General features: G+C 42.0%; 2 protein-coding genes across 6 annotated transcripts in view; one reads left to right on the top strand and one right to left on the bottom strand.

The window, feature by feature from the left end:
• CYFIP1 (cytoplasmic FMR1 interacting protein 1) overlaps positions 1-7,235 on the top strand; it is a 61,833-nt gene extending 54,598 nt beyond the window's left edge. For all 4 annotated transcript variants that reach the window (XM_088668668.1, XM_035116313.3, XM_035116314.3 and 1 more), the window contains exons 26-31: positions 345-475; positions 2,898-2,970; positions 4,189-4,283; positions 4,535-4,773; positions 5,816-5,963; positions 6,135-7,235. In XM_088668668.1, coding sequence (XP_088524794.1) covers positions 345-475; positions 2,898-2,970; positions 4,189-4,283; positions 4,535-4,773; positions 5,816-5,963; positions 6,135-6,299 — 851 coding nt within the window. In that variant the 3' untranslated portion in view covers positions 6,300-7,235. The remainder of the gene's footprint in view (positions 1-344; positions 476-2,897; positions 2,971-4,188; positions 4,284-4,534; positions 4,774-5,815; positions 5,964-6,134) is intronic.
• A 1,998-nt stretch (positions 7,236-9,233) lies between these two features.
• NIPA2 (NIPA magnesium transporter 2) lies at positions 9,234-24,311 on the bottom strand. 2 transcript variants are annotated; one of them, XM_035116317.3, is made up of 6 exons: positions 22,957-24,311; positions 15,129-15,359; positions 12,929-12,985; positions 11,703-11,793; positions 11,153-11,313; positions 9,234-10,175 (listed from the first exon to the last, which is right to left on the bottom strand). In XM_035116317.3, the coding sequence occupies exons 2-6, from the start codon at positions 15,265-15,267 to the stop codon at positions 9,541-9,543; spliced, it is 1,083 nt and encodes a 360-aa protein (XP_034972208.3). In that variant the 5' UTR covers positions 15,268-15,359; positions 22,957-24,311; the 3' UTR covers positions 9,234-9,540. The 2 variants fall into 2 exon arrangements, with proteins under 2 accessions (XP_034972208.3, XP_034972207.1); XM_035116316.3 differs by having other exon boundaries at positions 24,075-24,311.
• Between the last annotated feature and the right edge of the window lie 2,961 nt (positions 24,312-27,272).

The raw sequence follows: 27,272 nt of genomic DNA, 5'->3' as shown, positions 1-27,272 counted from the left end.
ATCTTCCAGGCCGTGCTCCTGCACAAGTCATGTGACCCATGCATGATAGCATGGTCCTCCAAGACGGGATGTCCCTGACGGATGTGTGCCATGGGCACCCTGGGTGGGTTATGCGGACCCCTCTGGGGTCTGCAGACTACAAATTAGGAACCACTGGCCTATGGAGTTGTCAAATACAGTATTTTTGTCCCTGTTGAATATTGCCCTTATGAGAGTGTTGATCAAAATCTCGGAAGATGCTAATTTTCTGTGAATTTTTACTTTTACTTCCTGGTGCACAAATTCATTGCGGTGTTGATTTATCTCACTTTCCACAATCTCTCTCTCCTCATCTTATGTCACAGGTATTCTGGAATTCTTCCATCACCAGCTGAAGGATATTGTTGAATATGCGGAACTGAAAACTGTCTGTTTCCAGAATCTGCGGGAAGTGGGAAACGCTATCCTTTTCTGCCTCCTCATTGAACAGAGCTTGGTAAGCTGGTGATTTGAATCTATATTCACTTTCAAATACAGTGGTATTTCGGGTTACAAACGCTTCAGGTTACAAACACTTCAGGTTACAAACTCCGCTAACCCAGAAATAGTACCTCAGGTTAAGAACTTTGCTTCAGGGTGAGAACAGAAATCGTGCTCTGGTGGCGCAGCAACAGCAGGAGGCCCCATTAACTAAAGTGGTGCTTCAGGTTAAGAACAGTTTCAGGTTAAGAACGGACCTCCGGAACGAATTAAGTTTTTAACCAGAGGTACCACTGTAATGTCTAATATTTTACTTGTTTTCAGGTGGCACAAGTTCAGCTGTAAGTTTCAAGATAATTTTCCAGTCCTTTAAAATTTTATTTCTTTGGAAGTCGGGGAAAGAATTCATTATGCAAATTAAGATCCAGAATTACAGAAATGGTAGACACGTTATTTCCTTCCTTTATTTTTATACTTGCAAAGAAATGTTGTGTTCTTCTGATGCCATCTGGTGTCCAGATTAGGAAAGGTAACTGCAGCTTTTTTGTAAATAAATAAATAAATAATTTATTTATTTATTTAAAAAAAGTACATGCTGGCAACTCCATCTCTTTTCATTCAGCCTAAAAATTCAACTCTGGCACCAAAAGCTGTGGAACTTGGCTGCAATAGAGAAAATAACGTGTTACTTAAGAACAGGGTAGTTTTTCCACCTTTGGTCCCCACCCTGCACTCAGCTCTCACCTGCGGCTCAACATGAAACAGCAGCCACCCTGGGAAACAGCTTTCACCGACAAGCTAAACAAAGTGAGGGTAACCAATGGGTCTCAAACCCTCGGGGGTTAGGGACTTCCTCTGCATTTGAAGACAGGCTCTGGTGGATTGAGCTGGTCCAATGGTCCAGAAGGCAGTTTCTGCACATGCTGTAGAGGGAAGTGAGGGGCAGATGAGGTAGCCCATCTAGGAGAAGGAAAACTCTGATCCTAAACCTCTGCCTTGCAGGGTAACTTCGGTAGGACAAAAGGCTTAGGCTGTCTCGAGACAGACAGATGCCAACAGGCTCAAGAACCTTTAAGGGACCATTAAACCATAGTCTCATTGCATAAAACTTTGCAAGACTATTTCGTTTATTGGTAATGATTATATGGATTTGCAAGTGACAGACAGATATACCTGCCTTTGGGGCTCATAAACATTTCCCCCCAGGGACAGTGGAGAAGATAGTCACTCATAACAGAAAAACAAACACTGCAATGAACAAAATGAAGATATTTTTTTTAGTTCAATTAATCCTCTTGCTGGCGCTTCTTTGGATGCAAGTTAGCATTGAACAGTAGCTGTTAACTAATTTGGTTTTTTGTACACTTGGGACTTGAGCGTATATTTTTGGAAATATTTGCCCGATTAGCTAAATGTGACCGGCCCTGGTTTTGAGCTGGAACTAATGTGGGTGGTGTGTTTTTGTGTGTGTAAGGTATAGAAATATAAGAAGAAGGGATGATGGGTACAAATCAGTTCCATTTAAGTTATAATGTGTGGTATATGTGTGTTCTCTTATACTGAGGGTGGGAACTGAAGGCAAATTCCAGAAATGAGACCTGATGCTGCCTTCTAAAATGACACTTTGCTTTCATTTTGCCTGGCTGCCTTGTGCATTTGAAGAGGAAAAACAAAGCATTGCCAAAGCGGGCTAATTATCTGAGCTAGTTTTTTCACTGAATTACCTAGGTTACGGAGATTGCTTCAGAATGGACAGTGCCCTTACTTGACTAGGTCTTTGAATTACTGCTCTTGCGGGAGCTATCCTTGGGAGATAATGGATTATGGAAATAATGCTGATAAAAATAAAAGCATGAGTCACTGCTTGGTTCACATCTCTCCGTCTACCACTTGAACATTGTGTTAGGTTTTTTTGGTAGAGAATGCTAATAAATTTTCTAATTCTGCCTGTAGAATAGACTCTCTGTTTTAACAAGAAGGTGTAGCTTTATTAAGAGTCTGAAGACTGAAATCAATGTGACGCAGAAAATCCAAGATTCAATTTTGCATTAAAGCACACACACACACACAACCATGCACAAGCTTTGATTGGTGTAAGAGGGTTTTTGTTTTAAACCCATTTCCTCTGTACTATTTGCCTAATGTAAATCTGCCATAGTACTAATATCTTGAGAGTTGGAAAATGGCGTGGGGCAAAATTTTAAATCCACCTGGTGTTGTTCCTCCCTTGCTTTTGAGTTCGAAGCAGAATCTAGAAATCCAATCCCAGATTTGCCACGTCGCATCTGTTTCAGCCCAAGGCAACCTCTTGCAATTAAGTTTTGCAAGAGGCCAAGGCGGCATGCGCTGCTTCTGAAAAGTGCTTAGCTGGCTGAACTGGCGCCGTCGAATGCTGCTGTGTGTTGTGTTTTCAATGAGTTCTGTCCACTTTGTTGCAGTCACTGGAGGAAGTGTGTGATCTGTTGCATGCTGCACCATTCCAGAATATTTTGCCAAGAGTTCATGTCAAAGGTATGTCTCCTTACAGTGACCCGTCAACCTGAATGTGCTGACCAAGGGTTCCGTAATCTTCCTGATGGTGCTGCTTGCTTGGGACTGCAAAAACAGGCAGGGGAGGGGGAATAACGGGCCACGATACATGTCTGCCATTGGTGGTTTGGCAAGTTACAAATTGGGTAGGACACCTGTGAAGAGTAAGTAGGTTGAGCCATGAAGCCTGAGGAATAGGGAGACCGTTTCCTACACTGAAATCATTGGGATGAAAAACACGTTGTGAAAAGTGGTGCTTAGCCCCTTGTGTAACTTCGGGGGGGGGGGTTGTTTCCTGCGCAGTGCAGTGTTTCTCCACCACTTCCGGTTGCCAGCAGCATATATTTCCTGCTGCCTCCCCACCCACCAACAGCATTCTCACTAGTTTGCCAACTGAAGCCAAGCAGTTTTCCCCCTGCCTTGCTTAAAAGCAGATAAACTTGTCATCTCAATAGACAGCCAAGAAATTGGCCAGCATCACTGCCAGTTCAGTTCGCCCACTTGCTGCAAAACATTTCCTTGTTGCAAATGATGTGTAAGCCAATGCCTTTTGAAAACTTTGAAAATCAGTTCCCCTATACATAAAATTCCATTCCCTGGAGTCTGGAATTTTGTGTTTGATAAGATTTATCCTAATTGATTTTAATGTGTGTGGGAAGAAAAGTATGTTGGAACACAATAGCTTTATTTTAGGAGTCAAGTAAGCAGCTCCCACTGCGAGTGCCCTGCTGTTGATTTCTTTTTAATTAAAGGAAACTATGGCAGAGGAATAAATCAAGCAAAAGGAAACCATTTTGATCCTCAGATCTTTCCTTTAAGTCAGGCATCCCCAAACTGCGGCCCTCCAGATGTTTTGGCCTACAACTCCCATCATCCCTAGGTAACAGGACCAGTGGTCGGGGAAGATGGGAATTGTAGTCCAAAACATCTGGGGGGCCGAAGTGTGGGGATGCCTGCTTTAAGTGCTAGGTTCTTTATGACTCTTGGTTTTTTGTTTTTTTTTGGTACTGTATTTTATTGTCCTCTTATTGGTAGGTCTTTTTGATTGCTATCCTCCTTGAGTGCATAATGTGAAAAATTATGGGATTTAAAAAAAGCAATACAATTAATGCATAACCATTATTGGAACAATGCAAAGGTGTTTCTCTTTTAAGCACTACTTCCCTTTAAAAAAAACAAAATAATGTTGTCTCTTTCCAGAGGGTGAAAGACTGGATGCTAAAATGAAGAGACTAGAATCAAAGTATGCTCCGCTCCACCTCGTTCCACTGATTGAAAGACTAGGAACACCTCAGGTACAGCTTTCATTCTTTGGGCAGTAAAGCTGTATTCTTCCCCCCCCCAAAAAAAACCCACAGTACAAGGGAAAAGATGCCTGGACATCACTTGGTTTGCAGTTAGGGCTGCTGGATAGAGCAACTACTTCGAGCACATTGCCAGTTGCTCAATGCCAGGAGACAGGGTTACGGGGACATTGCGGTAATTCTCCGGAGATAATTTTCTTCTTTACGTCCTAACATGGTATTCTCTTTGGTTGCAACTGTAGCAAATTGCCATCGCGAGAGAAGGAGACTTGTTGACCAAGGAGCGCCTCTGCTGTGGGCTGTCCATGTTTGAAGTCATCTTGACCAGGATTCGAACCTTCCTTGATGACCCAATCTGGCGTGGGCCTCTCCCCAGCAACGGTGTGATGCACGTTGACGAATGCGTGGAATTCCATCGCTTGTGGAGTGCAATGCAGTTTGTGTACTGCATTCCTGTGGGGACTCATGAATTTACCGTGGAGTATGTATCTTGAGTGCTTGCTTAAGGCCCCCGTTTATAACACTTGCTTATTTCAGTAGCTAGGTGTGGGATGTCACCAAGAAAACGATGAGATCGATTTGGAATTTTTTGATCACACAGCAAATGGAAAGAGGGAAAAAGTCAATCTGTATTACGAGTTTTTCTAGGGAAGGAATGCGATGTGAGCACAGAACTGAAGCCATCCTGAAATATTAAATGTGTGATTTCAATTCTTTTTGATCATTGTAGCACTCCTAACATAGTCGTCTCATGTACTCCTTGAATGCCCTTTTTAGTATGACCTTAGAAACAATTGCATCCGCCCACTGTTAAGATTGCAGAAGGGAAGAGTGTTTCTGGCAAAGACCTGTTTTTTGTTGTTGTCTGATGTAGAGAGATATATATCCTTTAAAACCAAATTTCTTACCAAGGCTTTACAAATTTGCCTAATAAAACTTTAAAAGGGGGAATGGGAACTTATTTATCCTGTAAAGGTTGGGGAGTAGAAATGTAAACTACGATTATTAGCAGTATTCTTGGTGCTAATTACTTTTATGGCTGCTCACTAAACAAAATAAATTGAACTGAACTGAACATTAGTCACCAAACTAGTACCCTAATATTAGCCTATGGAAATCTCAGGAAATTTGCGGTGCTTTTATTTATTTAAAAAAACCAATCTTGGGTTAGTTTTGTTTTAGTTTTTCAGCAGTTGTGTTCCTGCCAGTCACTGGCTTGTTCTTCAGAAACAATGGAAGAGGAGGATGGTAAACTCAGGCAAATGGGATGATATGCTGTTCTCCTAGCCAGTTAACACTCTAGCATTGTAGCACTGCGAGGTAGCAAGTGTTTAGATGAATAATTCCATGCTGCTTCTTATTTTAGACCTGTAATAATTTCATAAGATGTCCCTCTGAACAACAACTAGGCCACTTAACACTAGAAATCTTAACACAGTTCAGTGTTTTAAAAGTTCTGTGTTTCATTTTGACTTGTCCTAGTGAACCTAAAAATAACGCTTTCTACGCATCTCACTTCTCAGGCAGTGTTTCGGAGATGGGTTGCACTGGGCTGGCTGCATGATCATTGTGCTTTTGGGGCAACAGCGTCGGTTTGACGTGCTGGATTTCTGCTACCACTTACTGAAAGTACAGAAACACGACGGCAAAGATGAGGTCATAAAGAACGTGGTAAGTTGACAGGAGCGGCCTCCGTTTCTCATTTTGCCCGTTTCTGCTTTTTACATTGTAGGACTCGACTTAAAACACCGTGGCAATATTTATCTCCCTTTTCTTTTGAATTTCCTGAGCAATAAGTGTAGCCTGGCCTTCTCCTTAACTGTTGCCGTTTTGGTTCTGCAGCCTTTGAAGAAAATGGTGGAGAGAATCCGCAAGTTCCAGATCCTGAACGATGAGATCATTACTATATTGGACAAGTATTTGAAATCTGGTGACGGAGAAGGCACCCCCGTGGAGCATGTCCGCTGTTTCCAGCCTCCCATTCATCAGTCGTTGGCCAGTAACTAGGAAAGATCCACTTTTCTCTTTTCCTTTGGAACGTGTACCTGCTGCACCACAATGCCAGACAAGATTTGATAGCTAAGGGGAGTATTATCTTGACCACCACTGTTTTCTAGTATCACCTGAGCGCCTTCTGTGAGGACCAGGTCTTTAGCTGTTTCCGAGCATAATAACTGTACACAGTTCTCTGTTTTTTAACTATTTTTTTTATGTACTTTTGATAAAAGGCTTTCGACTGCAGCCTCTTTTTTAGCCTTAAAATCCTTTGCATTTCTCCAGCTGTTGTAATCATTCTAGAGAGGTTAATAGTGTATGGGGTCTTCCTCCATTTGTCCACCTACTACTAGCAAAAATGAAAAGTTGTCCTTTTTCAGGGGTGTCTTTAACAGAAGCATTACCCTGCTTTGCTAGCCTTTACAGGAAACGCCCTATTTTGTAACTCCTCAAGTGTCTTTCATCACTGGAATGTTCTTTCTCGGAACATCTGTAGCCCCTATATCTTTGGAAATAAGGGTTTTAAAGGGGACATTTTAAAAAAAAAATTACAAGATGGAAGCAATTAATGGTTTTAATATGTAGAGTGTCTGCCCATGCAGACTTAATGGCACCAGCTGCTGCTTTTTTAGCTTTTAAAATGGGGAGAGATTTGAATACCATATTCCACATTGGAAGCAAACAAAGCAGCTGTGAAAGTCACTCTACAACTATATATATATAGGTAGCATACTTTGGTTTGTTAGAATTTAGAATTATACCCTTCAAGTTTTGTTTTGTTTCTTTGTTTTGTTTCATTCTTATAAAAGGACTCTACCTTTCCTAACACTTAGCCTCTTTCTAATGCCAAGCTTGGTGAATATTTATAATTTTACTTTTGTGAATCATGGGTCAGTAGTTTAACTACTTCTGAAGCTAAATTCTGAATTAAAACATGTTAAAAGACAACTATGGATGTAAGAGTCACTCTTGTCAAGCTCCCATCTAGTGAGAGGAAGAGGTGTTTGCAAATTGCCCTTCCAGGGGCTGTCATCTTACACTCTTTAACAATTCAGCCACGTTGCAAGACCTGTTTAAGGTATAGGTTAAAAATAAAGCTGGCACTCACAGCAGCAGCTTTCCATTTTACAAGGGCAAATCAAATCCTCTATGGCTTCTTTCTTGGCCTCTTTGACTGGGAGTTCATCGCTTTAATTCAGACACTTGGTTCTGATAGCTTTCAGAACAAAGTTTTTTTTTTTTAAAAAGCCCTAAGGCTTTTAGGTTGTGTCCCAAAACTATTAGAAATAATTTTTGTCTCGCGGTTTTAAAATGCTATTTGTCTTATAAGGAATGGCTGCCGTACATTTCACCAGCATGCAAAAGACATTTCTTATTTAGAATTTACTTTCATTGGAACACAAACAGGTAAGGAGGCTAAATTAATACAAACATTTGCTGTCTATATGCAAACCAATCTCTAAATTGAAATTAGCATGTGGGTGGTAGTGTGTGGTGCAAACTGTCTTTCCTATCAATGGCTCCAGTTGCTGTCTCAAATACTACTATATGTAATACATGCAGATAAGGGCTGAAACATAGCATTTACCTCTTCTAATTTGGAGCGTACCACTTGGTTTTTCAGCCATGCTCCTTTTTAGTTTCTAACAGATATATATTGGTGTGGCATTATGTACACAGGAACTGTTTTAATTTTAGCAAAGCACTCTGAAGTATTTTCAAACAGCTGTGAACATTGCAAAAAAGATACAGATTCTAGCATGTTCCAAACTGTAAAGCGACCGTTTCGGTTTCACAACGGACTGTGCTTTATTGTGTCATGATTACGGCACATTTCTTCCTCTGCTGTGTTTCAAGAGCGGTTTAGATTAACTAGTTTAGTCTGCTACCTGAACCCTACCTGGCCAGTGATTAATCAGTCTCACCTATGGTTCATTTGAAACATACCAGTTTCAAAATGCATGGTTTTAAGATTAGGCAAAACCAGACAATGAGAAGTTGCAAAAGCTTCTTGGTTCCCTCCTTGCGGTTCTGCTGCAAGAGGGAAAATGTGTGTATTTTAAAAGTACCGTACTACTGCTTTTACTCCTGGTGGTCTCTGATGCTGTCATTCCATATCCTTGTCTTTTTAAGACCTAAGCTGTTCATAAAACTGAAGGAATGTGTTGTCTCCCCGTTTATCCTTCTCTAGTCAGCTGTATAAAAAGCTTCTAGGCATAAATGTATTCCCCCAACCACCCACCCACCCACCCCCTTTTTTAAAATATAGACTCCCCATCTGCATGTCAACCATTTGTCTTTACCAAAGACACATGCTTAAAACCTGTGCTGAACTTCATGTTTACATAGGTCAACAAGAAGTCTCTTAGTTCCCATGGAAAACAGGGCAGAGTTGCACTAATTAGGAACTACATTGGTGAAAAAGAAGATAAAAGGCATCTCTCTAATCAAAGCTGGCTTTGGTTTAAACTTACAGGGTGCCTATAATGGTTACAGCTAGCTAATGCAGGTGAACTGTTGTGTTTACTTGAAAAGCACTATAGAAATGTTTAGCAAAAGCAGGTTTGTTTCTTCATATACTGTGCAGAACAAACAAGCCTCATGCTGAACCATATGTTGTATCTAAACTTTGCCTATAATCTGTTCACACAAATGAGTGGGTGTAGACTGTATCTAATGCATCACATGAAAAGAACCTCTTTCTAGCAACAGCATTCTTCTGCTTTTTATCCATGTAGATAGTACTCCGTTGCATTGCAGCTCAAGGTTCTTTTCAGCTGGGAGAAGGGAAACTTTACGCAAGGTTCAGTGGGTTTCACCTACTTCCATACCCTCAATGTCTGAGTAAATTAACAGGTAGCCTTGCGTTTCAGTGTACGGAACAACTAACTAATTTAGGAAAGCAGCACAAAAAGATGGCCAGGTATGTGTCAATTCACCTCTCACTCATGCAGAAATAAAGCATTTTATTTGTTAAAATTGTCATTAGTGCAATAAGTAAGTCCTAAACAAAAAAATTAGTATTTTACATGTTCACAGGTAATTTAGCAAAACATGTTTTTGGAGTCCTTTAGTATTGTTTTTTTTTTAAATGATAAGTAAGGCAAATAAAAATCCACCACTGTTCTTGGTCCAAACTAGTCAAACCTTAAAAACAAACGATTGTCTATACATACTGTTTAAATACATTTGTTTCTGACAAGCACTTAAAAATGACATTCCACAACAACACAGTTACAGAATTGCTCTCTTCTTAAGATGCTCCCAGGTTCCCATTTCTCCTAGAGGCCACTCCCTCTGTGGACTGCAGATCACCTACACGGCTTCCACTTTCTTCATCGTTGAAGCGTTCGTATGTGCTTGGCAAAGAGCCATTTATTCCTCTGTCATCTTTACGTAAAGACACAGGCAAGTTTGCTAGGGTGAAGTTGACATCCTTAAAGGCATGCAATAGAAATATCCCCACTATTATAGTGAGAAAGCCACTAAGAGTACCAATAACGTCGTCAGCTGCCATGTGTTGCCACTCTTTGAAGAGGATAGCAGAGCAAGTTAAAACAGATGTTGTGAAGAATACATAATAGATTGGTGTCACGAGGGAAGTGTTGAATATATCCAGGGCTCGATTTAAATAGTTGATCTGCGTGCTAACGCAGACAATAAGACTTAGCAGCAGAATCCAGAATAAAGGATGCGTCAGCACGGGCTTCCCAGCAAAAAGTTCCTTTATAGCGATGCCCAAGCCTTTTACACAGGAAACAGACAGAGCTCCAATGACTGAGCATATTGTTATGTACACAAGAATGTTGGTTTGTCCATGCCGTGGTCCCACCACAAAGATCATTATTAAGGACACAATGACAACAAATGTAGCAAAGACCACAAAACCTGCAACATAAAGAGAAATCACATCAGCCATAATTTGCGTTTTATTATTCTGTATGAGCTAAGACTTGAAGGGGGCGGGGGGAGAATCTGATGCTCAGTATAGTAATCTAGTAATATGAATGCACTGGAAGAAAAAAACCCTGCCATTTTAAAGCAAAGGGAGGGGAGGGGATAAGCTTCCTAATTTTGCAGTACTAATGCCAGAGCATGACATTTTAACATGTGATTTTAGGAGGCATAACTTTTTTAATTGCTGGTTTCATTTTTTTAATATAAAAACAACTTGTTTTTAATATTAATTTCTCATCGGTATTTAATGAGCATTTCAGTTTGCCTTTTGTAAAGCAGTTAGGTCTTTTAACTTCTGTTTAAAAAATGCAGTTAGCTGTAGCAGGGGAAGCACAAAGCACATAGCTGTATACTGTAAAACACAAATTTCTCTTAAAAGTGCCTGTGGTTCTTTTGAACAGTTGGTGTTGCAAACCTAAAACTAGTTTTCACACACTAGTTTTTACAATACAGTCATACCTTGGATCCTGAACTGTGACGTTTTGGCTCCCAAACGCCGCAAACTCATAAGTGATGGTTCCAATTTGCAAACATTCTTTTGGAACCCGAACATCCAACGGGGCTTCCGCAGCTTCTGATTGGCTGCAGGAGCTTCCTGCAGCCAATCAAGCTACGATTTGGTTTTCGAATGCTTTGGAAGTTTGACTTCCAAGGTATGACTGTATTCCTATGAATTGTGTATAGTGGTGCCTCGCTAGACGAATTTAATTCGTTCCACAGGTCTATTCTTATAACGAAAAATTTGTCTAGCGAATCCCATAGGAAATTCGTCTAGCGAGGCAACCTCCGCTAGAAAAATCCTTTCTTTAAGCGGAAATTTCGTCTTACAGGGAGTTCGTTAAGCGAGGCACCACTGTATTTCTCTACTGCTCCTTGCTTTTACCAAACAGAGTGCAGGGCTCTCTCACCTGGATCACCCAGCTTGTGGGATATTTCATTCAAAGTTTCCACTGCCTCTTCTTGGGGTGCATGAATTACCATCACAGTTGTACCCAGTACACTTAACAAACACCCAACTTTTCCATGCAGATTGAGCTTTTCATTTAAAAAGTATGATGAGAGAATGGCACTGAAACAAAAAACATAAATCCATGTTGTAAATTTGAATTGCTCCATTATTACTATTTTTAATACCAAAAACCGTCTTGGGGATTCTGACAAGATTAAAGATAGTCTATCTAAAGGCGCAGCGGTTTCCGTTCGGATGTCGAAAAAATCGTGAGTGCGTGGCCATTTGCCCCATTCGTAAGTCAAGGTACCACTGTATGTTTGAATTTTTAATGTTTTAAAACTACAATGATACAGTTTAGCTCCAAAAGGAGAAACACAGCAACTGGTTCATGTTTACGTTGGAATAAGAGGCTAACAGACTTCAACATGTTTTTGTGTACTCGCACATAAGTTCGCACTTATTAGCAGGTGCAACCACACGGCCTCTGAAAATGCCATATTCCTTACCTTACAAGAACACTTAGAGCTCCTAAGGGAGTCACCAATGTAGCTGGTGCAAATGCATAGGCAGCAAAGTTCGCAACTTCGCCAGTTCCCACTACAAATTAAAATACAAAAGGGGACAAGTTTCAGATAAGCTTTCGAAAACTCAAGCTGACTACCCACCCCTGCAGATGAAAACCAAAATGCATAAAAAGCAGCTTTTACCAACAAGGAAATCCCTTAACAGGAAAATTCAAAGCCAACGTCTTACGAATTTTTAACACAAGAATGCCTTTCAGTTTGGGGTCACCTTTCCAGTTCTCAACGACTTGAGGAAAAATAATAATTATGGTTTCCAATACGAGGAGCGGTTTTTCAATTCCCCCTTGCAGAGTCAGAAAGTGATCTGGATTATACTGAATTGGAAGCTAGCAGAAATTGGAACTGATCATTCTCCCCAGTCGAAATGAAATCTAAACATTCAGCAGCACAAATGAATGGGTGTTTGTGTCACAACATACCATTGCCTGCCTCCAAAGCCACATCTTCCCATTTCCTCTCCAGAATTCAGCCCCATTCTGTCCTAGGGCCCTGCGTTACTTCCCCACCCGGTCTTCAAATTCTTTCACAATACCTGCACTACTTTTCTATGTTCCTTTACTGGCATCCCACGCTTAAGATCATTCTCTTCCTCCTTTGGGGGGTTCAGAGATATTGCCACATGCCACCATTGAGCCCTTGCCAGGTGGTGCTGACCTGTTCCTCACCTGGTGTGCTGCCAGAGCCCCTATGTAACATGACTGTTGGTTGCTGCTGCTGCCGCCAATCACTCACCTTACTCCCTCCCCACAGCCATGTTTTATCTAATGACAGGGGATTATTATGGGAGCCCAGCCAGCACTCAAGGTGTGCGCTGCTAAGCATCAGACACTGCATCTTTTTTGGGGGGTGGGGGGAGAATCTGCAGCTGCCTCCTGCGGAACTGCTGCAGGTTGTCTGATCCCATAAGGAGAGACCCCTCTCCCAGTGCCACCAGGTAAGCCACATCTACAGCAAAGAGGAAGTGAGATGAGTGACTGGCCCTGAAGTGCCAAGCTTCTCAAGGTCACACGAGGTCAGTGATGGACCCTTCTGAGCCCCCAGTCGGTGCCAACTCTCAATGCAGTCTTGACTGGGTTCACAGAAAACCAAAGAGGACTTTTTTAAAAAAAAGTAAAAGTTTTTTTAAAAAGTAAATTAGTGTAACTTACTTGACAAGAGTCCAGCCCACCAGAGCCACTCTTTAAGGTATGCATGGCCACCTTGTCCTAGTGTTTTAAGAAAAGGGGGGGGAAACAAGTTACTGTGGTACACAATAGATGCTACTATTATATTTTAGGTTTTTAAAGGTCCAGGATTTTTTTAAAAAAATACGATACTAGTCAATAAAAGCCTTTTTATTACGATGACTGAAATACTTTTAAAAAATAGTTCTCGAATAATGTTGCTTTGCCCAATCCACGGTGCTCGAAAACTCCAAGATTTGGATATTAATATTGCTACCATCTTTTACTCTATTTACAAGGCAGCCCTCAGGATGCTGGAAAAAGCTTTGCAATATTTCACATTACATGCATGCACTGATGTAATGCAGCTCACAAATGTCTGTCTTCCAAGGAGAACACTCCTACAGTGAAATGAAGGAGCTTCTGTGCAATAAAGCCCTGACTCTTCTGTGAGTGAAAATACAGTATCCAAAGCTAGGGTTACCTGACATAGTTTCAGATTAGATATATTTGCATTATGCATGGACATATGTTGCCAGAATCATTGAAATGTAGTTGTAAGGGACCCTGATGGTCATCTAGCCCAACCCCCTGCAACACAGGAAATTAATAAAATAGGGGTAATTTCCTTAGCATTGGCTTTGTGTAACTTTCTATTCCTTGCATTTTGTTATATTCCAAAAAGATTGTTTTTAAAATGCAAATCTGTGTATCGGCCCAAAGGGGGGGGGGGAAGTACTGAATATACGAATTCATTACAACATTTCTACATTGGAATGCTGAAGTCTATCGTAAGCCCAAAGAATTTTTGGATGGGCAGAACTAGCTGCTTCGTCATTTGGATAAAAGCCAGGTCTCTCCAAGGTCAGATAATGAAACCTTCCTTCTCTACTCAACAACGTCGATTTCCACTTTTATTTTAATCCTATTTTTCAACTGGCAAAAGCAAAAAATATTCAGAAAACATTAGGTATGCAGTTTGCATAGAAGCCTCTTCTTTGGGCCACCATTTTCCTTGACCATGAAACCTCACAAACCATTGTTGCATCCCCACCTCTTTAAGGAATTTAAGGACCCATATGTTTTTAAAAGGTTTGTTAACATTTTGTTTGACAAAACAAAACTATAGAACTATGAAATTCCACAATTTTATATCTACCACGGAGATCTCAGAGCAGTACAAGTTTGTGTGTGTCAGGTAGGAGCTTTTGCTGCCACGTAAGCAGAGTAGGTACGAATTTGCATCATGAAAAGCTCGACCATCCTTCCAAAATGTACGCATGCTAGCATTGATAATATGCAAATTGTTTGAAATATGCATGTTTCAAAATAGTTAAAGGCTTTAAAAACAGCTGAAGTTAACCCAATTTGTTTACTCTGTAACATGAAAATACAGTGATGCAGCATACTCAGATAGGAAGACCATTTAGTTGAAGGGAATCATTACACTACAGAGATAAACACAAGATTCACGAGACACTTTTAAACACCAAGCAGAAAAAGTTAAGCTTCAAGGAAACCCCAAAATCAATACCATAAAATATTTGCATAAATAAGAGCAAAATGCATGTGTGCTTGCAGACATCCTGAGTTTGATGTGTCCTTGTGAAGGGGTTAGGGGGTTGGTTTTTAGAATTGAGTCAAAATATAGGCGTTGGGCACAGACATGCTACGGTTAGTGAAACACGACTGGAGAGCCAGGGGACGGTGTTACTTCACTCCTTGGACACTGTAAATAGTGCTGAAGAGTTATATCCCAGCTTGTCTACCACATGCTTCCATTGTGAACACTATAAGGAGTAACATTTCAGCCCATATGTATGAAATTCCTACACTGCAGGGGGGTGGACTAGATGACTCTTGGTGTACCTTCCAACTCTAGAATCTGCCACATGGTTCTCAGCTGTGGAGAAGCAGAATCTCCTTTCCTGCATTATGTCAAGCTGTACCCCATCTCCCACTTTTTAACTCTCTTAAAACCAAAAGGGTGCAAACTGGCTCTTTTTAATTAAAAAAAATGTAGTGGGGATTCTCAGAATTCTGTCCCATATGCTAAATTCTGCATACAATTGTAGAAGACTTCGTATGAAAGATTTTGTATACGCTTCAAGTTACAGGCAAGGTCTCGGCTCAAAGTTCATGTTTCCCCTCAAACATGTTTCCCCCCGTTCAAACAAACTTGTACCTGCTCTCATGGAGCCCTTCCTAGCCAATCGAAGGAGACCTTTCTTCTTCAGGATGAAACTCCCACCAATGAAAAGGCTGGAGCTCATTGCCAATACCAGACCAATGTAAAAATCATATCTTCCGCTACCCTCAATCATTTCGTCAGTTGCTGAAGCATTCCAGACCGTCACATTGATCAAGGAGCACAGCTGTTGCTGGTACTGGAGGCAAGGCGATGCTGAATTGAAACCTAAAAACAAAAAAAAGTATATAATTACAATAAGGCTCAGCAAGAGAGACAGTTCTTCTGTGCATGATGTATGCCCCAGCCCAAGTTTCCGAATTTGCTTCAGTGGAAGGGACAGCCATACCACACATCCCTCTGTCCTCCACTGAAACAAGTGAAATCCCCTGAGGGCAAATGGTCTCCATGCGCAAAATGGCGGGTCGGGTTACAAACTTTTCGGGTTACGAACTGCGACCTGGAACGGATCGTGTTCGTAACCCGAGGTACTACTGTATATGTTTACCAGATTCAAGGTTCCAAGGATCTTACTATATTTTCCTGGAGACAGGATATATTAGGTACCTCCCATCTTCATTTTATCACAAAAAAATTGTGTTCAATTTCCTAACATGATATGATGCACACAGTTCAGGTTGGTGAGCTTGAACGATGACAGAAGAAGAAGAAGAAGAAGAAGAAAGAAGAAGAAGAAGAAGAAGAGTAGTTTGGATTTGATATCCTGCTTTATCACTACCCTAAGGAGTCTCAAAGTGGCTACCATTCTCCTTTCCCTTCCTCCCCCACAACAAGAACTCTGTGAGGTGAGTGGGACTGAGAAACTTCAGAGAAGTGTGACTAGCCCAAGATCACCCAGCAGTTGCATGTGGAGGAGCGGAGACGCGAACCCGGATCCCCAGATTATGAGTCTACTGCTCTTGACCACTACGCCACACTGACACCTTTCCAAGTATAGGTTTGTGGGCCTGTGCAAGGTGACGCACCCCATGAATGCCTTGTGCAGAACCCCAGCCATGCAACCTACAGCATTTATTTATTTATGATTATTTCCCGGTGTACAACTTCTAAATTGGCAGTGACGCCATAACCACAAGTCCTGTCTAGATAATCCTGAGGATTAAATTTTGCAACACCCTGGAAGGTTTACACTTATTTGTACGCTGTGAATAATTGCACTAATACATTGGTAGACTTTCCTTCAAAGTACAAGGTTAAGCAATCTTGCAGCTTCAAACAAATTCATTCTGGAACCTCATTTACAAATGCCAGGCGTGGCAAGAATCAACACCAAAGAGTAGGACATGTATAGTTCCCAGGCAATACTGCACCCCAGGCACCCCCAAACTCGGCCATCCAGATGTTTTGGGGCTACAATTCCCATCATCCCTGACCACTGGTCCTGTTAGCTAGGGATGATGGGAGTTGTATTCCCAAAACATCTGGAGAGCAGAGTTTGGAGATGCCTGCTTCAGCCACATGACAAAGATAAATAATAATGAAGGTGAACAAGAAGCCTCTTGCAGATTTCTGAAGCAGCTCCACATATGAAAGAGGAAGAAAATCCCAGACTGAAAGAAACATGCACTGTATTGTATTGATCAGCTGCACTGTTCAGAAACATTTATCTTCTTCTTATAATTAGCTTCCTTTTAAACTTTGAAGAAAACAAGTTGTCTTTCTGTTTTAAACACACCAGGGCTTTTCTTTGCCTATACAGTACTTGCATAACTCTTAGTTCTGTAGGAAGTGCACTTATTCCATATACCGAGATTAAACCATTGTTACAAATGGCTCCAAATGCCAGAATTTATTCTTCAGCAAAATACAGAAGTCTCAAAACAACTGTGTTGGCCCTGCCATTCTACACCTAATCATGTCTGCAAAAGTCCAACTGAATTAAATGGGGGTTATTCCCAGATAAGTAGCGTTAGGATTTCAAGTCTACGTATTCCACATTAAAAAAGAAAAGTTGTGACTCCTTCCCTCATTTTCTGTCACATGAAGGACAAGGTTTTGTTCAGGCTAGCAACTGTGCCTTATTCTTTCAAAAGAAAGTAAAATTCATTTCCTAAAGATAGAACAACCATTACTTATTCTGAAATGCCATTGTTCAAGTCTTCCTGCATTATTTTTAAAACACACCCAAGGTTCAGCCTTGCACATATAGATCCCTCCAAAAACAGGTTGCAGTTCTACGTTACACACATGTTGCTATCTTAACTGCAATAGATACATTTTGTGCTTCCACCTATCTAGTTTTCTGTGTGATCTTTACAAAACACACCCTTACCTTTGTGACATTTTACAGACATTTCTTTAAGCCATTTGTCTTCCATCTCACTAAGCAAATAGGCTACACTGAAAAAGAAAGAATGTCAATCCGCAGTAACTTTGTATCAAGCTCCCCTAATTTGCTTACAGGTTGTGGGCTCTTTCTTTCTTTCTTTCTTTCTTTCTTTCTTTCTTTCTTTCTTTCTTTCTTTCTTTCTTTCTTTCTTGTACAGTCATACCTCGGTTTAAGTACGCCTCGGTTTGAGTATTTTCAGTTTAAGTACTCCGCGGACCCGTCTGGAACGGATTAATCCACTTTCCATTACTTTCAATGGGAAAGTTCGCTTCAGGTTAAGTACGCTTCAGGTTAAGTACAGACTTCCGGAACCAATTGTGTACTTAAACCGAGGTACCACTGTAAAGCTATTTACAGAAAGTGCTTTCCCCTCTTCTACAGTGGGGTTCAAAGACTAATAGGTGCTGTATTAGTATTTTCAGGGTTTTCTCCCTACAGTCAAATATCCTGAACTATGTTTGCTGTTTAATTTCAGCACAAAAAGGCCAGTTCAGCCCTGTGACATCAAACCAAAGTTTAAAATTACCTGCAGTAGCCACAGCAAGCCTTAACCAACCCATTGCTCTTTCACATGCAAGAGGAGATTGAAAAGCTTCCATCTTCAATGCAAAATGAACCAGAGTTCCCTGTTGTATCTGAACTCTGGATGTAGTTTAAAATCTCCAGTTACTGAGTAAACTAGGATCATAAAACCATGGTTTGATACTCTTCTGTCTGACGTAACTAGAATCTGAGCTAACCAGATACTCCCAAGTTCAGAAGCAGTATTAAATGATACTTTTGTTGAGGTATTACAATTTAGATTTGTAAGAAGTTTCAAGAGAGATATCAATGAATAACTGAATACAGGAAGCAACAACACTAACCATACATTTCTAGCCCAAATCAGTATTGTTTTGTGTTAAACACCTACATTCTAGCAGATCACATAAACAGATTTTTAAAACAGCAGTTAAGACAGCCTGTTTTTTAAACCATAAAATAAGATCTCTAAATATCACAGCTTTCAAGCAAAAACTAGAAAGTAATGGGTTTTTCCCCCCAAACCAGGCTTCTAAAATTATATCCTCATGCACCGCAGCATTCACTGTGAATTCCTACATTACTCATGCTGATCTGAATTTGTAAATGTTCCCAATACAAAAACAAGTTACCAACTTTACTGCGAAAAATTCCTTTGAAGGTAATGTTAAGAATTCTAGACCCCTAAACATTCTTACTGAGCATGCATCATAAAAGGCAGAATGTTAGAATCCTAACAGTAATCGAGTGTACTTTGCATGCATGGTTCATCTCACTTTTCCTAAAGATGCCTCCATTATTCTGGAGAAGCTCAAAGCGATACACAGACAGCCACCTGGGGGTATGGACTTGAGGAATCCTCCTAATTAATGCTTACATGTCCCAGGAACACCCAGGTTATCTACTCTGTATCACAAGATAGCAGATCCCCAATACTGCTGTTGCCTCTAGCCCCACTTCAGTTTCTGCCTTCCAAACTGTCCCCATTCCTATGCTTAACCTGTAGGGAAGTATCTTAAGAAGTGTGCATGCACACGAAAGTTCATACCAATGACAAACTTAGTTGGTCTCTAAGGTGCTACTGGAAGGAATTTTTTTTATTTTTTTTCGACTATGTCAGACCAACACGGCTACCTACCTGTAACTGTAGGGAAACAGTGAAGCTACAACAAAACATATCCTGTTGAAAGCTGGGGCTGCTTCATGATAGGAAAGGACTGGAACAACATTTTCGGTCACTATGAAGTACAACAGGGTGAGGAGCTGGATCTGTCTGGCAGCCCCTAGTCCTTATCCTCCTCATGCCCTGCAAGTCAAGTTTGACATGTGGGCAGTTACCCACCTGCCATTCACTTGACATCACGGCGACTCATTTCTGCCTGTGCAGTTTGAAATCAAACCATGTGGGCCTTTGCTAACGCCACTTTTACCTGCCAGACACCAGACATAATATAAAATATCAGACATAGGGCAACGAGTGGTGTTTGGCCAAAATGGCCTGGCAGGCCTAATTGGGGCCATGGGCAAAGGTTCCCCCACCTTGGAAGTAGAATGTAATATATACCATATGTTTCTCATTTTTGTTTCCCCTAAACCACGGGTGAGAAGGCAATGCTTCTCCCAATGTCGCTGGACTACCACTACAAATCATCACTGATGGCCATTCTTGGCTTGAGCTGATGGCAGTTGGTGTCTGGAAGTGTCTGAAGGGTTAATAATAATAATAATTTAGTATTTATATCCCACTCATCTGGCAGGGTTTCCCCAGCGACTCTGGGCGGCTCCCAACAGAATTAATGATAATAAAAAAGCGATAAAACATCAGGCATTAAAAACTTCCCTAAACAGGGCTGCCTTCAGATGTCTTCTAAAAGTCAAATAGTTGTTTATTTCCTTTACATCTGATGGGAATGCGTGCCACAGGGTGGGTGGCACTACCGAGAAGGCCCTCTGCCTGGTTCTCTGTAACCTCACTTCTCGCAGTGAGGGAACCACCAGAAGGCCCTCAGAGCTGAACCTCAATGTGTGGGCAGAACGATGGGGGCAGAGACGCTCCTTCAGGTATACTGGGCCGAAGCCATTTAGGGGTTATCCTTGCTTTAAGCAAATACTGGTCCTTCCAATTCTAAGCTATCAAACAATTGCCTACTGAAGAAAAACACAACACATTTGTTTTCTAGAGTACCTAACTAGACTTATTAAGGAATGATTTACAACCTGTAAAACTCAGAAGTTCCTATGATGCTAACCTACCTCCTTTAAAATGGCAAAGAAAAAATTGGGTAACCGAATCATACAAATCACGTGGAAAATATATCCTTAACTCTGCTCCTTTGAACTCCCTTATCAGTACCAGTTCCCCTTGACAGCTTTTCACTGCTCTGTAATAAATCACTCTGCTCCATTTTCAACAAATTATGGAAGAAATAATTATGAAAGCTAAGGAAACAAAGGTGATCCACATGTATACGGTCGAGCAAAAACTTTAATTGGGACCAACCAAAATATCACAACACTGTGGGCAAGCTTTTGAGTTCTCTAGAAGTCTTTCAACATACAATATATTACACAATGAATGGGGGCAGGAGAAGAAATAACCAAAACAAATTAAGAGTAGATATTGTAGGCTCTGTTCCAAGATGGGGACTACAGACTGAGCACTACCCCCTTTCAGGTGCTGATGTTGACAAATGACAGATTTACGATTCTGGCTGTTCCAGTTGCTGAGAAATTTAAGTTATGCTTCCTGCTGATCAAGTAGTTTTACTACAGCAAACATAAAAGTATTAATATTAATTATAGTTTAAATGCTTTCAAGCCCAGCACCTGAAAGTTTGTGGCTGCATCTGACTGTGTAGGCTTGAAAGCATTTAAACTATAATTAATATTAATACTTTTATGTTTGCTGTAGTAAAACTACATTGGAAGTGTCAGCAATCCAATCCCCAATGCGAGACCAATTTTCACTACTTCTACAAATAGTGCTAGCTTAGCGTATTTATAAAGCCACTGTACTTCAGCTGCATAGAACATTTTTACTGTATCTTAACAAAGCAACTTTTGTCTGGACGCATTACAAGATTATAGAAAGCCCTTCATGACTATGTCACATGACACTCTTGTACAAGGCGTATCACAAAGGGAAGCTAGGACCATTACAGCTTTGAGAATCTGCACAATGAAGTGCTACTAACCTCTAGTACAGGCATCCCCAAACTGCAGCCCTCCAGATGTTTTGGCCTACAGCTCCCATAATCCCTAGCTAACAGGACCAGTGGTCGGGGAAGATGGGAATTGTAGTCCAAAACATCTGGAGGGCTGAAGTTTAGGGATGCCTGCTTTAGTATCTCATACAACACCATGAGGGAAGAATATTGCTTTAGGTACAAAGTGTTTAACGTGCTGAGCTAGCAGGACTGATTAGTAATTTACATACAGAGGACAGTCTCTAATATATGTTTTGTCTCTAGGTGGTGGGGCCTTTGAAAGCACCTTGGGCCTGGAAGATCTTAGGCAGCCAGCATAATTCCCACAAAACAGACTGTACATTATTATGCTCACTTCCATATACATGCTGCAGTTCACTTTTTGATGTCAATTGGAGCTTTCTTCAATGTCAGCTTCATTCAGTATTCTACAGTAGTCCACCCATAAGGTTGCAAAACTATTAATATGTACGAGCACTTTGCTTGAACAAAACTGATGTTTTAAATTATGTTTCTGTGGATCTTGACTTGATTTTATCCTTATATGCTACACTCTGCCTTCCATTTTTTAAAATGAAAATCCAGGTTGTTGTTGTTGTTGTTTAGTCGTTTAGTCGTGTCCGACTCTTCGTGACCCCATGGACCATAGCACGCCAGGCACTCCTGTCTCGCACTGCCTCCCGCAGTTTGGTCAAACTCATGTTCGTAGCTTCGAGAACACTGTCCAACCATCTTGTCCTCTGTCGTCCCCTTCTCCTAGTGCCCTCAATCTTTCCCAACATCAGGGTCTTTTCCAAGGATTCTTCTCTTCTCATGAGGTGGCCAAAGTATTGGAGCCTCAGCTTCACGATCTGTCCTTCCAGTGAGCACTCAGGGCTGATTTCCTTAAGAATGGATAGGTTTGATCTTCTTGCAGTCCATGGGACTCTCAAGAGTCTCCTCCAGCACCATAATTCAAAAGCACTTTATGCTGCTTTTCTGGGCAAATGCACATCCAAAACAACTTACAACCAAAATAAAATATTAAAAGTAGTATGAAATTTTAAAAAGCCACAAGTCAACACTTAACAACAACAACATTCTCTCTGGTTCTGTTATATTATTATGGAGTCAGACCATCATCAGATCAAGCATCAGATCAACCGATCCCCCAAAACAGGCTTATATCAAGTGCATTACGATTATCCACCAGACGTGCTTTACCTCATCCACTTGGCAAAAACTTCAGTACTAGAACAACCACACCTAGGTATTTAATCTCAATGCAAACTAGGTGTCTTGAGCTGATTGACAATGCCCAAACTTTTCCAGCAAGTGCTATGTAGCAACAGCAGAAACCCCACAAATAATCAATTCCTGTGGTTCTCAACTCAGCTCCCAATTTACCACATTCTGCACAGGGTCTGACAGAACCAATTCAAACCAGGTATAAGCAGACTTCAAACTTGTGAGTTCTACTTTGTTTGGGTTTTTTGTTTTTTTACTAAATCCCCGAAATCTACCAATTCAACCCAGCAGCAAAACACAGACTCTACAAGTTAAGGAGTCCAGGGTTAAGCATGCAATCAGGAACACATAAAGCAGGCAGGAAATACCTTGTGGTTTTTCAGTGAAAGACGGAGTAGAATTATAACAAATAATAAAATAACGGCAACTGTAAAAGCAGCAGCACAGCTACTAGCAATAAGCAACACACACGGCAGAAAAAATAATATTAAAAGTTTTCTAACAGCCAGTAAAAGCTTACCGAAATAGCAAAGTCTTCACCAGCTAGCATTAGGAGATAGCTAGGCAGGCTTCAGAGGGCAATGAATTCACCCCACGGCAACGCAGTGGAGAAGACCCTGCAACTCACTCTTGGATTTTGCTTTGGCAAAGGATGGCATATCACCTTCACTTCTTGAGCAGTGTAAGGTAAGGCACTGATCTTCAACTGGTGGTCCTGGACCCACTACTGAGTCACCATACACCCAAAAGCAGGTTACAATGCCACCACCATATTGGGAAAATAAATAGAGGTGTGTCACAAGTCTGTTTGAGCTAAAGGTGGGTCTTAGGGCTTAAAAAGACTGAAGACTAATGCCCTAAAAGGATATTAGACCCACAATATCGACATACAGCCACTCAAACTATGAGAAGAAATTATTCATCCCATGGCTCATTCCTTAAGCACCACAACTTACTAGAACAGGACCAGGAAGGAACCTAGAGCCTTTAATGATCTTAATGAACTGAGGTAAGAGTTATAAAGCCAGACTTCCAAGGAAGGGTGGCTGTAGTTCCTAGAGCTCCTTCGCCTACGCCATCCTACCTCAGCCTTGGTCTTAAAAATAATAATCAGATTGCTAAATCTCCAAACTACAACCGCGTCAGCCTGCACTCGCGAAATGCGTATTTACGCGGAAGTCGCTCCCCTGGGTGACGCGCCACTCACTCCACTCACTTATTTTTATTCAAGAGTAAACCCGTTGACATGAGTGGCCATGCCTAACCCGGCTCCATTCATTCCAGCAGGCCTGCTCTCTGCGTAAAAGTTAAGTTGACATCACATCCCACCGAAGTGGAACAACTCCCGGGTAAGTGCGCACCATGCAACGGCCACAACAATATTGTGGCGGGCGAGGACTCTCTCTCTGGGTGCGTGTGTGCCGTGTAATCGCCGGCTCCGTGCAAGCGCCACACAAATCTTCTTGCAACCACCATCCCCTCCGCTTTGCACGCTCCGCGCGACGCCGGGCAACTAAAGCAAAGCGCCGCTCGGCGAGGGGCAGGGGGCGGGCCGTGCGCGGGGCGCGCGGGATCCGGCTCCGCGTCGCTGCGGGGAGACGGAGAGAAGCCACCCGCCGGAGGCCCAAGCCCAGTTACCTGCAACGGCGGCGCCTCTTTCTTCCTCATATCCCGCCCGCCACGGCCGGCGCAGCGGCGTCGGAGAGGAGCAGCGGCAGCGGAGGAGGAAGAGGCGTCGGAGGAGGAGGAGGCCGAGGGGAAGCCAAGGGCCCTTGCCAAGCGCGCGCCGCCGTCGCCATGGGGAAAGCCCCGCTCAGGTGCTGGGCTGCTCTGCGCCGTCGCCCGCCCTCCGCGCAAATCCACGCGAGAAACTCCGCCGGCGCCCTTGCTCCCCTCCCTTGGCACGCCAGGAGGAAAGGGAGGAGCGAAGAGCCGGGCGGAAGCTGCCTCACCAAAGGGATATGTTTGTGGGGTGGGGAGGAATGTCACGTGAGAGTTTCCCCCTCTCCTCCTTCCGGGAAGGTGTGTGGGGGTGGGCAAATGGGGTAAGGGAGACATCCAAGCTTGCAATGCACATCTGCTCAGGAGTAGTGCGAAGTACGCGCGAATTCTGGAGCAGGGGCTTTGTTTGTTTATTACATTCCTATTGCATTTATTTATATTGCATTTATATTCCAACAAGGGAGGTTCAAGGTGGCGTGCAGAGTTTCCCCCCGGCCCACCCCTCCCGTTTTATCTTCACATCAACCCTGTGAGGCAGGCTGAGCACCAGTGACTGGCCCATGGTCAAACCCAGGTGTGGAGTGGGGATTAGAACCCTGATCTCCCAGCCTGACCACTTACACCCCACTGGCTGTACTTGATATAGGGTCCGGCTGCCGCTCTCGACTGACTGCGAAACGGCACGTGCCGCAAACGGGCGGCTTTGCAGTCGCTTTGTCCTTGATTTCAAGTACAGGTGTGCCCTTGACCGCTAAACACCTGATGGCTAATGCGTGCGTGTTTCCAGTGGAATTCCCATCTACAGAAAACATACCGAAACGGGTTGGACTAGATGACCCTGGGGTCTCCTTCCAACCGTACAATTCTGTGATTATCATGGACCCATAAAACATTAAAAAGTGTGCATGCACACGAAAGCTCATACCAATGACAAACTTAGTTGGTCTCTAAGGTGCTACTGGAAGGATTTTTTATTTATTTTGTTCCATAAAACAGGAAAGAGCTAAGCTTGCTATTTGCCCTTCTCACTGAGAGTTGTTTATTCTGTCTCCTGGGGCTACTGCTTTTGTCTGGCCGGCATCTAATTGCTTAAGGGCAGAGTTCATTTGAGAAATATGAGCTCGCAGTTTAAGCACCTGATACAATGTAAGATAGTGGAAAAAGTTAGCCTGGAGGGTTTCAGACCTCATTAAAGAGGTTTAGTCAGTGGACTGTAAACTGTAGATCCTATCTCGGGTGAAAAGGAAAATTAGGGGAAGAGCACAACATGGACACACATATGTAATTGGGGGTCAGAATAAGCCCTAGGACAGTGCATGGGGGCCATGGGAAAGATAAAGGGGCGATAGTTCTGTATGGCAAGCAGAAATCATAATAGTGCAACATCTAATTCCTAAGTTTCTTTTACCTTAAAAGATTTATGATGGCTTGTCCAGTCCCTTATTCAAGATCACTGTGACAACCTAAATAGGCATAATGGGATATCTCCATGGTATAGTCATGCACTAGTGTAATGAATGTGTCGGTGCATTTTAATTATTTCAAATTAAAAGTTATTGTTAGCTGTGCCTTGTGTTTGTTTGTCACTCTCTCTACTGCTACATCTGCTGCTTAGGAGCTGGTAACTTTCTCAAGCTGCTTGCATACTCCAGCCAGCATCTAAATAATGAATAATTCGCCCTACCTTTCGCACACCAGGTGCCTCTGCATGTAACCTGAAGTGCTCTCTCCCACTGCATAATTCAGAGGTGGCTTCCTTACCTTACTTTTCAGCCAGCTTCAAAAACTGCTGTTGCCATTTCACAGTCAGTTCTGGTTCTAAAAACGAGCGGAATCTCGTTAACAAGCCCAGTTCATGTCTACAAAAGTTCGGACATGCATTCAGAGTTTTCCTGCTATGGCATTGCAACCACTCCACCACGCCCCAGTTAAACGCCCATATTATTAATCCTCTATTACAGGGCCACAAAAAGTATATGCCATTCCTGTGACTTGCACTGCAACTGCTACATGTTTGGGGTCAGATAAGTCATTTGTCATGTCATTTGGCCTTGTATCGCTGTTTTGTTTTTAATTTCTGGCAGGAGGGGGCACTAAGCTGCGCAGAAGAATCGGCCATCAAGCTGCTCCTGTTGCCACAGTTCTGAACAGTGAAAGAAAAGGGGAAGAAGCCTTAAGGCACTGAAGGTGTAATGTTTGCCAAGGCGAAGTCCGAACACTGAAAACAGGTTTTAGAGCTAAGCCCCAATTTAAATTAAGCCATAAAAGTGAATGATAAGATTACTTAAGTACCAGGGTTTGTCACATCCCACTGCTAGTAGGTTAGCGCCTTAGGTAGGTTATAAACATTTTCTTATCTTTGTGAAGGAAAAACAATTAGTGGTTTTGACTGGAGGATTAGGAGAAAGCCTGCTAGTGACTCTGTGAATTATAATACTCTCCTCAAAAGGCAACAGAGCTACGAAGAAAAATCTCAAAGCAAACACTGAGCTAGAATTTTTTTTTTATTTTAAAACATTACACATTAATAAATAGGTCTGTTGTCAGAATCCTTAATAAATAGCCTTTGCTAATTTAAAAGGCAAATACAACATGCCTATAACTACATATTGTTTTAAAGCAAAGCTAAGGATATTGAGCATTTAACAAATCTATATACACATTGTTTTGGAAGCTAATAAAATAGTCCTCTTTAGTCTGCCTGAAGTAACTATATTGCAACACAAAAGCATTTAAGCAATCAAGCCCATAGCATTTGAGGTTTGCTCCCTTTTCCATTATTTGAATCTGCATTTTGATTTGAAGCCCACCAGCCAACACTACTTCTACTACAAGAGAGAACAGAAGACTATTTCACCTCTAGGTCAGGGATGGGGAACCTGTGGCTCTTCCAGGTGTTGGACTCCAGGTCCCATCAGCCCCAGCCAGTGTGCTGTAGTCCAGAAACATCTGGAGGAATACAGGTGCCCCACACCTGTTGGTGTGGCTCTATGTAAGAAGCCCCCCCCCAAGTGCAAACCTATATGCCAACTGTGTGTTCAAAGAGCTCTGAAATCTTTAAAGTCCTCCATTTATATTAGAAAGTGCAAGTGGTCCATCATGCAAGTACAGTCC

Source organism: Zootoca vivipara, chromosome 4 (assembly GCF_965207765.1).
Source record: "Zootoca vivipara chromosome 4, rZooViv2.hap1.1, whole genome shotgun sequence".
Taxonomy (NCBI): Eukaryota; Metazoa; Chordata; class Lepidosauria; order Squamata; family Lacertidae; genus Zootoca; species Zootoca vivipara.
Note: the sequence above shows the minus strand (reverse complement) of the source record. Positions and strands in the feature narration are given on the sequence as shown.